We start from the raw sequence: 12024 nt of genomic DNA, 5'->3' as shown, positions 1-12024 counted from the left end.
ATACACCTATTAATTGCCATGCTTCTGTGAACATCAAAAATGATGTGTTCAAAAGCACCTTGTGAAACACTGAAACTTAATGTCAGTTAATAATCCAAAATGAGCTGAGGCCAGATAAAATTTCTTTAGAACTTAATACAGCCAATCATAAAAGCATTTTTTAAATGTTTACATTGTTCTGGTTGTAAGCATTATTATCTCATGTAATTTTCACACAAGCCCAAAAGGAAGGTCCTGCTTTGATTTTTAGATGTTAAATTACGCATGTTTTTCTGAGACGCTGTTAAGAATGAGGTGTGGTAGCACAAGTGACTCTGAAGCGATGAGCTAGTGCTGTCCAACTTAGTGTATTTAGGTGAGCAAAAAACACTGGAGGTGGAGGGATTTCTCAGGTCTCCCCAGCGGGCACAGGCCTAGCCACATCATTAGAGGGAATGAGACATGGTTTCAACAGCAATGGAGCCATTACTTCTGTTGAACAGGGATATAAGAACTGTGCTACATTATTGGAGCCCTCGAGGGAGCTGCAAATGAAAACCAGTCCAGGTTCACGACTGCTGGAGATGCACTAGGGCCTCCAGCTTCCCATGGCTATTCCTTGAATACCTGGGTAATTGCTGGAATGCGGTCACGGGCTTGGCTGGATCGAGATCTTTACGGGTCATTCCTTTCCCCTGAGTGACTGGGATCGACCCTTACTCTCGAAAGATGTCGCTTTTTTCGTTTGTTCGGCAAACGTTTATAGAACGCCTACCATTTCCCCGGTATACATTATGCGGCACCTACACCACCCAAGACCCAGTGCTCGTCAGTCGGAGTGCACGGAGGGCTAGGGTACACGGGGCGTTCGCCCTGTAGCCGAAGGCGAAGCCCACAGTCGCAGCACCCTACCAGCGCGCGCCCAAGGGCTGAACAGCTCTAAGCACGTGCACTCGCACGGGAACGCCAGGATCCCGCGTCCCCAGAGTTGTGCAGGCGCCAGGCGCGGGCGGGAGCTCAGGAGTCGGAAGCTCAAGGCGGGGCGGGTGCCCGAGAGCAGCGCTCGTGCACACGGTCCTCAGCTCCCAAAGCTCCGCCCCTCCCTCCCCTCCTCCCGCGCGCGGGCTCCGCGCGCCCCAAGCTGCGCGCGTGCGCGCGCGTGCGCAGGCCAGGGCCCTCAGGGGGGGCGGCCCTGTAGACTAACGAAAGCATCAGAAAGGCCCGGATTAACCCTTTCTCTGCTCGCCAATTTAGAGGCCCAGTCGGGTTCCGTGCCTGCGCAAGCCGGCGGCGCGCCTTCCTCCCAGCCCGCACCGCGCATGCACGGGAAGGGGGGGTTGCCAGTGGGGGTTTTGAAGGCCGGGTAGACATTCTGTGCTCGTGCAGGAGGAGGGCTGCTACCATCAGGGACGTGCACGAATTCCCCCCCCACCCCGCCCCCTCCCCAAACTAAAAAAAAAAAAAAAAAATCCAAAAAACACTGCCACCCACCGTGCCCCTTGCCCCGCGTCCATCCCGTCCCCGGCCTGCTGCAGCGAGTGCGGGGAGCCCACGGCGAGTGTCTGTGGCTGTGCCACGCTGCAGGTAAGCGCGGGCCGGGGTTGCGGAAGGGGCCCGGGCCATCAACAAGGCGGGCACGGGGGCAGCCTGCGGCTGGCGCGGCGGAGCGGCCCGGAAGAAGCGCGTTCTCGCCACGCTCTGGGGCACCAGCCAGCACCAGGATGTGCAGGCGGCCGGCAGCGGCGCGGTGCGAGCGGGAACGGGCGTGGGCCGGGGCTGGGCCGGGCGTGGGGAACGGGCGTTCTGGGTGCTGCGCAGGCCGGTGAGCGGGCTGGAACAGTAGCCGGGCGGCGGCCGCAGCAGCCCTGGGCGCGCGCTCGCTGAGCCTTGGTGGCAGAGTTCATGGCCGTTCTCGCTCGCATCTCCGCAGTGCTTCGCGGTGAGGGTTGGGACGGCCGGGAGCCCGGCGCCGATTGTGGCCCTCCAGGTGCCGCCCCTCAGAGCGGGGGACCCCCCCCGCACCGCCCCCAGCTGCCTGTGGAGGAGGGGGCCAGGACCCCCACGCTCGCACTCCCGGGTGCGCCCGCCGAGCTCGGGAAGCCGGCCGCGCGCCGCCCCCGCCCCCGGCCGCGGAGGGCGGGGGAGGGCCCGGCGCGAGCCGGCCAGGGAGTGCGCGGGGCGCGAGCTCCGGGCTCGCGGGCGGTACGGGGCGCGGCGCGGCGCGGGGCTGCGGAGACGGGCCACACGCCCGCTCCCGCTCGTTGCCGTTGCCGGGACTGCCGTGGGCTCTTCCTTATGCGCTGAGAGCGGAGGCCAGAAGCTTGCGCGGGAAGCCTGATTATGAAAGGGAAAGTCACTCTTTCACCTTCCGGCTCCGAGGCCGAGCTTTTGTTTGGAAAGAAATGCAAACGGCCCTATCCACTCCCCGACTTTCCGGACAGAAAGAAACGAGAGGGTGCCTTGGAGAAACACTGAAGGCTGGATGGCTCTCGCGCTTCGTTCTCTTTCTTTATCCCTACCCCGAAGTTGCGAGTTTTGGACAGGGAAGTGGTGCCGCCGCCATTGTCGCGGCTGTTCTGGGGTAGGGGAGGTGACTGCTTGTCTATGCAACTTTGGCTGTGCTGGAGCCCCCACTCCCTGTTAAGGCGAGTGGGTTCGCCAGCGTTTTGGAGAGCCATAATAAAGGGTCACCTTGTTATGGAGGCGTAATTGAAGCTACAGTGTTCTCACCACCTACACACATACTGGCAATGGGTATTATCCAGCTTGATGCACCTGACCTTAGCAATTGGAACATCTCAGGAGAAAAATTGGTACTCAGAGACCTTGAGAGTGGAGGCCAAATAACACCCTGGCCAATAAAGGGGAAAAAATCAAGACACTAGTGGATACAGCCATTCCTGTCTTTAGTCCATGCACTTTTATCCCATAAGCCTTGAAATACAGTAGTAAGTAACCCGGTAAAAGTTTGGCCTGGTTGTTTTCTTTGGGATGACCACAGACCGTGTCCCATTTAAGAAACAAACTCCAGAGCATCCGTGGAACTAATTTTGCCCAGTTCTCACACTTTGCAGATAAGAAAATTCCCTGCTGCTTTAAGGCAGCTCATTGCTGTGTTTGCTTTTCTGTAGAGGGAGCTTTTTGGTAGTTTTCAGGATTTTGGTCTCTTGATTCGAGTTTTCCACTGCAGTTTTTTCGTAAGGCGGTTGCAGCCCAGTCCCTTACCTGTGTGGTCATGGTTCAGTAGAAGAAACTTTTCATGTTTTTCAGGATATTGGTCTGCAGAATGGAGTCCCTGCGGTAAGAGTTAAAATTTTTTAAAAAAGCTAAAATCTTTGAGCTTGTCTGTAGGGACACAGGTGAAAACACCTACAGTTCTCAAATGCAGGCTAAATGGTATGTGCCACATCGTACAGAAGTGTAGGAAGACAAAAGCAGCTACTGTATCCTCCAGTATTAACTGTTGCGTACGTGAACTTTTATAACTCACACTGTATTTATAAAAATAGATATACCCTCTATATGAGTCCAGAAAAAAATGAAGGCTACATACTTAGCAGGAAATAGTGGGGGAGGGGGCACTTTCTGGCTTTTTCTGATTTCCGTGTAGCTATCAACATCTATACATGGGCTTTGTGAGGAGAAGTTCTTTAGTGGCTCTCCAGTGCATCTTCTGATTCCTTGTACACAATCTTTCCACACCCTAAGTGCTGCAGCCCTTACCTGTTCTCCTTCAAGTCTGCTCAGAGCTGGACTTGATGCTGCCAGCCACCTTCTTCTCTGTCCCCATCCTGAAAATGGGTACATGTGCAAGTGGCAGGACAAATAAAAGGAAAGTTCATTTTTTAAAAAAATTCTTGTTTAGAATTTGGGATAGAAGATCCTACCTTAACTCTTGTGTGTCCTTTTCTCTTGTAGGACGGGTGTGACCCTGATCAGTTATTCTGATCTGAAGAATTTGGTGTTTCAAGCATTAAGACAATAGCCTGAGTTGTTCATGGTAACTATAACTTTGGATATTAAATCTTGAAACTATGATTCAGTATTTGTTTTTAAAAATATGTATATAGATATACACTCACAATTGTGTTAGCATTTACATTTCTCTGGGGGAAAATGTCTGTTTTCCTCATTTATATTGTATTGAATGAAAAGAAAGCAATGTTTTTGAAAACAAAACAATACATTATTTTAAAAAGATCAATTTTCATGCCCTGGCTGGGTAGCTCAGTTGATTACAGCATTGTCCTGATACGCTAAGTTGCAGGTTCAATGCCCAGTCAGGACACATACAAGAATCAACCCACAGATGCATAAATAAGTGGAACAAAAAATTGATATTTCTCTCTCTTTCTCTCTAAGTAAATAAAACACCTAATACTTTTTAAAATATCAATTTCTTTAATGTTGTGACAGATGTCTTTTGTGCCAGTTCTAAATTTCTTTTGCTTGTAAAATACTTGCAGCTCTTGTCAAGTACATCTAATCTTGAAGACATTTTTGTCTGCATGGCAGATATATTGGCATCCAGAGGGAATGAAGCTGCTTATGGCCTATCTTCCCAAATGTCATTTGATTCTTTGAGGATCATATGAAACCTTAGCCCTCATTCACTGGCCGCAAAACCAGTGTGGAAAAACTAGAAGTCAACACCACATGGAATATTTCGGCAGTGATATCCCTTTCTGGCTCTGCAACACTGATTTGTCAGTTGTGTCTAGGAAGTAGAACACTGAATGCTGGTAGTTGTTTCACTGGGTCTTCTCTATGTGAAAATAGAGTAGGCACAACAGACAGGACCAGTGGATATTTGCCTCAGAACTGTTTCTTAAACCTTGAAACTGAATTGTCATTATTACCTTTACTTGTCAGGAATCACAGGTTTTGGAGCTAGATTGCCTGAAATTGAGCCCCAGCTCTCCACTAAATAACTAGAGTATTGGCAGGTTCCCAACCTCGTCTATGAAGTGGAGATAATGATACCTATGGCATGGGTTTATTTGATCATTACATTTGTGAAGACATGCAAAGCACATAGAACAACACCTGGTATGTATTATGTGCTTAGTAAAAGTTACCTATAATTATAACTAGGCAAATACTTTGTTGACTGAAGATAAATAGAAGTAACAATACAAAAGTCCCTAAGATGGGATGTTTTTTCTAACTCATGTTCTTAAAACACTCATAATGAGTTTTTGAAATTGTTCAGTACCAAAAATTGATCTGAAAATGAAAATCTATCTGTTTTCTGTATGAAAAAGTATTATTCATAATTATCAAAGTTTCTCTTTAAAAATTTTTTGTAGGAGTTTTTCATCAGTATGTCTGAAACCATTAAATATAATGACGATGATCATAAAACTCTGTTTCTGAAAACACTAAATGAACAACGCCTGGAAGGAGAGTTTTGTGATATTGCTATTGTCGTTGAAGATGTGAAATTCCGAGCACACAGATGTGTTCTTGCCGCCTGCAGCACCTACTTTAAAAAGCTTTTTAAGAAGCTAGAGGTTGATAGCTCTTCAGTCATAGAAATAGATTTTCTACGTTCTGATATCTTTGAAGAGGTCCTGAACTACATGTACACAGCAAAGATTTCCGTGAAAAAAGAAGATGTTAACTTAATGATGTCATCAGGTCAGATTCTTGGTATCCGATTTTTGGATAAACTCTGTTCTCAGAAGCGTGATGTGTCTAGTCCTGATGAAAATAATGGCCAGTCCAAAACTAAGTATTGCCTCAAAATAAATCGCCCCATTGGAGATGCTGCTGATACTCAGGATGATGATGTGGAAGAAATTGGAGATCAAGATGACAGCCCATCTGATGACACTGTAGAAGGCACTCCACCGAGTCAGGAGGACGGCAAGTCGCCCACCACTACGCTCAGGGTTCAGGAAGCGATCTTGAAGGAGCTGGGGAGTGAGGAAGTTCGAAAAGTAAATTGCTACGGCCAGGAAGTAGAATCCATGGAGACCCCAGAATCAAAAGATTTGGGGTCCCAGACTCCTCAAGCCTTAACATTTAATGATGGAATGAGTGAAGTGAAGGATGAGCAGACACCAGGCTGGACAACCGCTGCCAGTGACATGAAGTTTGAGTATTTACTTTATGGCCACCATCGGGAGCAGATTGCCTGTCAGGCGTGTGGTAAGACCTTTTCTGATGAAGGCAGGTTGAGGAAACATGAAAAACTCCACACAGCCGACCGGCCATTTGTTTGTGAAATGTGTACAAAAGGTTTTACCACTCAGGCCCACCTAAAAGAACACCTAAAAATCCACACGGGATATAAGCCCTACAGCTGTGAGGTGTGTGGAAAATCATTTATTCGTGCCCCAGACCTAAAGAAGCACGAGAGGGTGCACAGTAATGAAAGACCGTTTGCGTGTCACATGTGTGACAAAGCCTTTAAACACAAGTCCCACCTCAAAGATCATGAACGAAGACACAGAGGGGAAAAACCTTTTGTGTGTGGCTCATGCACCAAAGCGTTTGCCAAGGCATCTGATCTGAAAAGGCACGAAAACAATATGCACAGTGAAAGGAAGCAGGTTACCCCCAGTGCCATTCAGAGCGAGACAGAACAGTTGCAGGCGGCAGCGATGGCCGCCGAAGCAGAGCAGCAGTTGGAAACAATAGCCTGTAGCTAGAGGTGGTGGGACACGAACACTTTGCCTGACCCATGGATACTGAGGTTGCATTGTTCATGATAAATGAACATCGGTCACTGTATTTTTTTTTTTTAACTTACGGAGCATTGTACTCGCTGGACTTAAGGCAGTGCCTGGTTAGGTGTTTTTAAAACTTTTCAAGGACATAATGTTCATTGGTTCTGACCAAACAGTTTCACTGTCCTGTCTGGTGTCTAGTATTAATGTTGCCAGTAAGTCCTGCCCTTTCTCTCTTTTTATGGTTTTAGTTTGAGGATTCCTGTGTTCAGTTCAGAAGTGAGAGACTTCTATTCCATTTTTAATTCCTCTCTACACTGCTGCACTGGTGAACACTGCACAGAGTGATAATTGAGTAAATTGATTTCCCAATCCCAATTATATGTTACTTAGGGTCAAAACAGCATTTTAAATAATTTAATAAAAGTACTTAATGTAGACACATAAAATACTGGTAATTGACCAAGAACACTGCAAAATATGAAAACAAGGCCTGGAAATGTGGAATGCTCTTCAATTTATATTTGATTTGTTAATTTTCTATCACTGTTTTTTTATAGTTTTTGTGGACAAATAATGGTTGCTTTGCTGAAATGTCTCTTCATCCATTTTGATTGATTGCCCATACTTACCCCCAAAATGTGGTAACAAGACTGGAAGGCTAAGCAAATCCACAGAGACATTGGTGATCTGGGGGCTGAGTTCCTTCATTCCTCTTATTTGGGACATTGCCACTCTGAAATGGTGGGGTTTGTGGAGAGGACCAGAGGTACAAGGTTTAGAAAAGGGTAAATAGGAACCTGGCTCTCGGAGACAAGGTTTTCACATTTGCAATAATTCCAAGACTTCCTAGATCAAAATAATTCTTAAATCGATTTTGAAATTAGGATGGAAGCAGGTATGCCTCTTCAGATACATTCGTGTAACTTAACAATGTTATCAAGCTTTTGTGCTCTCTGTAGCATATGATTTATCCGTAAAGGAGATGCAATATCATTACTTAAATTAATACATTTGAAATCTTTTAAGTGTGTAAATAGTATAGAAGTGTTGGTCTTAGGTATTTTAAGGAAAAGTAGACAGCTGCACATTTTTTTGCACATTGGATTAAAATAACTTCCATCAGCAAGAAGCATCAGTCTGTTGTTAACCAATATTAAAGATTGTCAGACCAAATGTTTATGTTTTTGAAGTATATTTCATCACTGGTTACAGTTTTAAGTAGAGTTGATTGCCTTTTCATAGCTGTAACAGAATTATAAATGATGTTCCAATTTTGGTGTATGAAAAAATTTTTAAACCATTTCTTTTGGAATATATTAAAATATCAACAATAGTTTGAATTATGTTCTATAATAAAGCATTAGTCAATTATTTTGGAATGTACAATTTTAGAAAAATGTTGACTTTTAAAATTTATTTTTGGTTGATAGTTTTTTTTAAAGATACATTAAAATAATTTCATTTCACAGTTTGTTGCATTAACACCTGTAATTACTATTTGGGAGAAATTTTACTTTTTAAGTCGGTATATGGGTTATGCCAAGCTTGTCGGGTGAAGATACTACCTTTTAAGAAACGTATTCATTGGTAAAATGTTTAGTTTAAAATTAATTTCTTTTCTCAAAAGTTGTTTTTCCACTCTAAGAGTAGTCCTGTCACTGCTTGTATGCTATTAGTAGAAGGGGAAGTGTTTGATATTCCTAGGCTGTTTTAACCAAAGCAGAGGAAAAATAATTTAACATCTTGTTGATAGCTACTTTACACTTGATCTTAGCCAAAAGGCCGAGAAGCGATTGTTGATAGCTACTTTAACAAACCATTTTGGGGTCTTCATTTTAGTATGTATAAGAAAGTATAATTCTGTCATTCCTGTTTTCCTTTCTTTATAACAACCTTTCACACATCCAGGTTTCTACCAAAGTGCGTTTTCTATACCATCTTTACGGTTTTTCAGAGTTTCAAGTTAATGTGGTATTAACCCTTATTGAAACCACATGATCACAGTGGTATCCCCAGAAAGAAAGCTTAAATTTTAGTCCTTTTTTTGTATTATGTAAATATTATTTGTCCTATTTTTCCATGAGAGATATATTTGTTATAATTTCTACCACTGGCACTGGGTTCATATGTGTGTTAGGGTGTTTGTCTCCTTTTTAAAAAAATTGTTCTTTAAGTACAGTTTTCTGCCTTTTACCCCCATCCCAGGCCTTCCCACCTCTCTGGAGTTTCCTCCCCACCCTTGTTATCTTCTTGGTGGCAGGAAAGTTCTGGTATGGCAGCTTTGCTGTCTCCAGATTGTTGAGGCTGCCTCTTGTTGAGGCTTTAGTAGTCCCCTGGATGGTGAAACCATCATTTTAGGTAGTTCAAGGGTAACTCCAGTCACGGGGTTAATTCTGAAATGCCCTTAAACTGAATCTGTCATGTTAGAGTAAAGAAATTCTAAATGTCAGTGTTACTATCTCTTTGTTATTTAAAAGTCACTTACTTTTTTTGTTTTGAACAGAGAATATCTACAACTCGTTGTTACCTTTTATGCCAACTTGCATTGTATTGGCAGTGGTGAAGGAAGAGAATTTTAGGATGTCTAAACTTTAGGCCATTTGCCTGCTAATTAACTTGATCACAAATTTAAAATTGTTAGAAATTACAGAGATTGCCATCAAGTGAATGTGGTACTAATGAATTCCTCTTTTGTTGATCGGAAAGATTGAGGTGAAGGAGAATGATGTAAATTTGTAGTTTCCATTTAATGGGTTATGTTGTATAAGGTTGGGAACCTCAGTCACTGGGAACCTGGATACATTTTCCTGAGTAATGCTGTTGGTGATTAGTTCCTAGCTCAGCTATAAAAGCCTGTGTATGTGTAGCAGAATTAATGTAAGGGCTTTAATCCTGAGTTCTGAGTTGTGGGTTTTAAGGTACTGAGGCTTCCAGGAAAGACAATGGAGAACTCTCCCTTCCCTGTGCCATTTACCTTTAGTTTCTTCATTACCCAAGCCCACTGCGCTCCCACACCTCACAAATGTATGAGAGATGAGGAAAACCTCAGAGGGAGGCCAGGTAACCATTGACAACCATCTCAGTGAGAGCTGAGGGCCTACATTTATTCTGAAGCCTCCTTCTAATAGCTGAAATCAATGAGCACTTTCAGTTAGGGGGAACTCCTTACCTCCGTGGTGCTCCACACTCTCACCTTGGGACAGATCTAATGGCTTCTTGGTCCTTTAATTTTGTGTCCATCTTTGTTTACTCCCTTTTAACTGGTACTTCCTGCCCCTTGGCACTATTCAGAAGAAACAAACACGCATCTGCTTGACAACAGTTCAGACGTAGAGATACCTTGTTTCATTTAAAGTGCTCTACCTGTAACTTAGGTGGATTGTAACATTTCAGCAGTTGTGTGATTTCATCGTCTTTTCAAGAGGTATTCCCAGTCACCAGTGTTCATGTAAATATTTTCAGTGTAACTAGGGGGAAGTGTGGTTTAGTAGAAAGGCTTACATAGTCCAACTTGAACTGGATCCCGGTTCTGGTTATCAGTTAATGTATAAATTTAGGCACGTTCTTTACTTCCCTGAGCCTTAGTTTTACCATTTCTAAAATAGTAATTAGTAATTCTGGCTCTTGGTCTGCTCTGAAGATTAAATGTGATAACCACTACAAAATATTTAGCCCAGCATCCACTGCCTTTTAGGCACACCAAAAAGGTTTCCTCCTGAAAGAGCATTCTCAATAGAGAAGCAGAGCCAGACCAAAGTTCTCTTGATTTTGACAAGTCAGTTTTACGGTCATCAGCCCCGGGCTGTAGACTAGATCACCTTTGGTCTTAACTGAAAATGTCTGTGAAAATTGTGTTTATCCTAGCATTTATGTAATCTTAAACCCATTGAGGCTTTCTTCTCACAAATGTATTCATTTTAGGATCCTCTTTGGTTTTGTAGTCTCCCACTGTTTAAGTAGGGTGTTGTTGGCATACAGTCAAGTGTAAACTGGCCTCTGCCTTGGTCGCTTCCTGCTCCTCTGTCTCTAGAGGCAGAGCCAGCTCTGCAATTTTGAGAGCTGCCTCTCAAGTCCCCTGTGAAATCATGTGGTTTTATATTTTGTTTTTCTATGACTGCGTGTATTTCAGACTATATCAACCTTTCTCTTTCTGGCTGATATGAATTCTAGGATGATCTATTACTTCCCTATACCCAAGGGTCTTACACTACACCCAAGAATTCTGATTTTTCTTTTACTTCAGAATATGAGTTCACTGAATCAATCTTACTCGCTCCTCTTTGGAGGACATTTCCATGAATCCTACATAAAAGTATGTTCTATAAGGAATCAGTCAATAATGTTCACTGAATGCCTTGTATGTGCCAGGCGTTGGGCTTGATGCTGGAGGTGGAACAGTGAATAAGGCAGACAGACAGTCTTGCCCTCATGGAGGTTACCATCCAGGACGAAGTCACCTTTCCATGTTTTACAAAATTTCACAAGGTTTACAAGTAATGGTCATAAATGCACATAATTTAAAAAAATCTGCTGTGGTATGTATTTTTATCTGGTTTTTGGAACATACTTTAGAAAGTAATTTTAGATTTTAATACATAGTCAAGAAACATTCTCAAGTGACTTTTTTTAAAAGTACACTGAGAAAATGTATTTGTTAAATATTACCGTTTCCATAGCATGATTCTCACTTTTTTCAATGATAATGAATTTAGAAAGGGGAATATGAGACTATGGTTTATTTCTTTAAAATAATAGATCCTGGCATGAAGAAAAGATACTGATACAAAGAAAAGTAGACCAAACAAACAAAAAAACAATAACCTGGCCTTCCAGAAGCTTTGAGCGAGATATATTAACTCAAAGTCCTGGAGGAGGGAACTTAATGAGCAATACAGGGTATGCTCAGCAGCAGCTCTGAAAGGAGAATTGAGAGTGAGCAGGTATTCCCCGAAAGCCCCAAAACATAGCACTTGTTGCATATTTACCAGGTACCAGGCACTATATACATGATCTCTATTCTTTGTGACAACTCTAAGTCACCTTATTACTGATGAAGATACCAAGATTCAGAGAAGTTAAAAATCTTAACCATGTCAGTTGTTATCAGAGCCTGGATAGAAGAACAGGTCCAGTTGCCTCTGTAGCCTGTGCCCATAGTCACCATGTCATAATGCCCTTAAATAGGCAAAGGAGCAGCTGTGGCCTTGCACAGTCTTACCAACTTCAGTCCACTGTTAGGAGGATGGAGAGCAACTGGAGGAGAGGCAGAGGCATTTAACGCAAACAGTGCCCCTAAGTTTATATCACAAAGCAGCCCCAGTATTTTGAATTTTCTAGGGAGTTTCTCATGCAAAGAGCCAAATACTAA

The 12024-nt window shown here is 43.7% G+C and overlaps 1 protein-coding gene and 1 pseudogene across 5 annotated transcripts; one reads left to right on the top strand and one right to left on the bottom strand.

Annotated features, from left to right (window-relative positions):
• Positions 1–1475: 1475 nt before the first annotated feature.
• ZBTB14 (zinc finger and BTB domain containing 14) lies at positions 1476–8024 on the top strand. Of its 5 annotated transcripts, none has more exons than XM_037050289.1 (4): positions 1680–1726; positions 3250–3279; positions 3898–3979; positions 5289–8024. In XM_037050289.1, the coding sequence occupies exons 3-4, from the start codon at positions 3977–3979 to the stop codon at positions 6633–6635; spliced, it is 1350 nt and encodes a 449-aa protein (XP_036906184.1). In that variant the 5' UTR covers positions 1680–1726; positions 3250–3279; positions 3898–3976; the 3' UTR covers positions 6636–8024. The 5 variants fall into 5 exon arrangements, with proteins under 5 accessions (XP_036906183.1, XP_036906184.1, XP_036906186.1 ...); XM_037050290.1 differs by lacking the exon at positions 1680–1726 and adding an exon at positions 1832–1918; XM_037050288.1 differs by lacking the exons at positions 1680–1726; positions 3250–3279 and adding an exon at positions 1476–1563.
• A 273-nt stretch (positions 8025–8297) lies between these two features.
• LOC118990012 (uncharacterized) lies at positions 8298–8450 on the bottom strand (annotated as a pseudogene).
• Between the last annotated feature and the right edge of the window lie 3574 nt (positions 8451–12024).

This window comes from Sturnira hondurensis, unplaced genomic scaffold (genome assembly GCF_014824575.4).
Source record: "Sturnira hondurensis isolate 20B ecotype Veracruz unplaced genomic scaffold, ASM1482457v3 Scaffold0006713, whole genome shotgun sequence".
NCBI classification, from domain to species: Eukaryota; Metazoa; Chordata; class Mammalia; order Chiroptera; family Phyllostomidae; genus Sturnira; species Sturnira hondurensis.
Note: the sequence above shows the minus strand (reverse complement) of the source record. Positions and strands in the feature narration are given on the sequence as shown.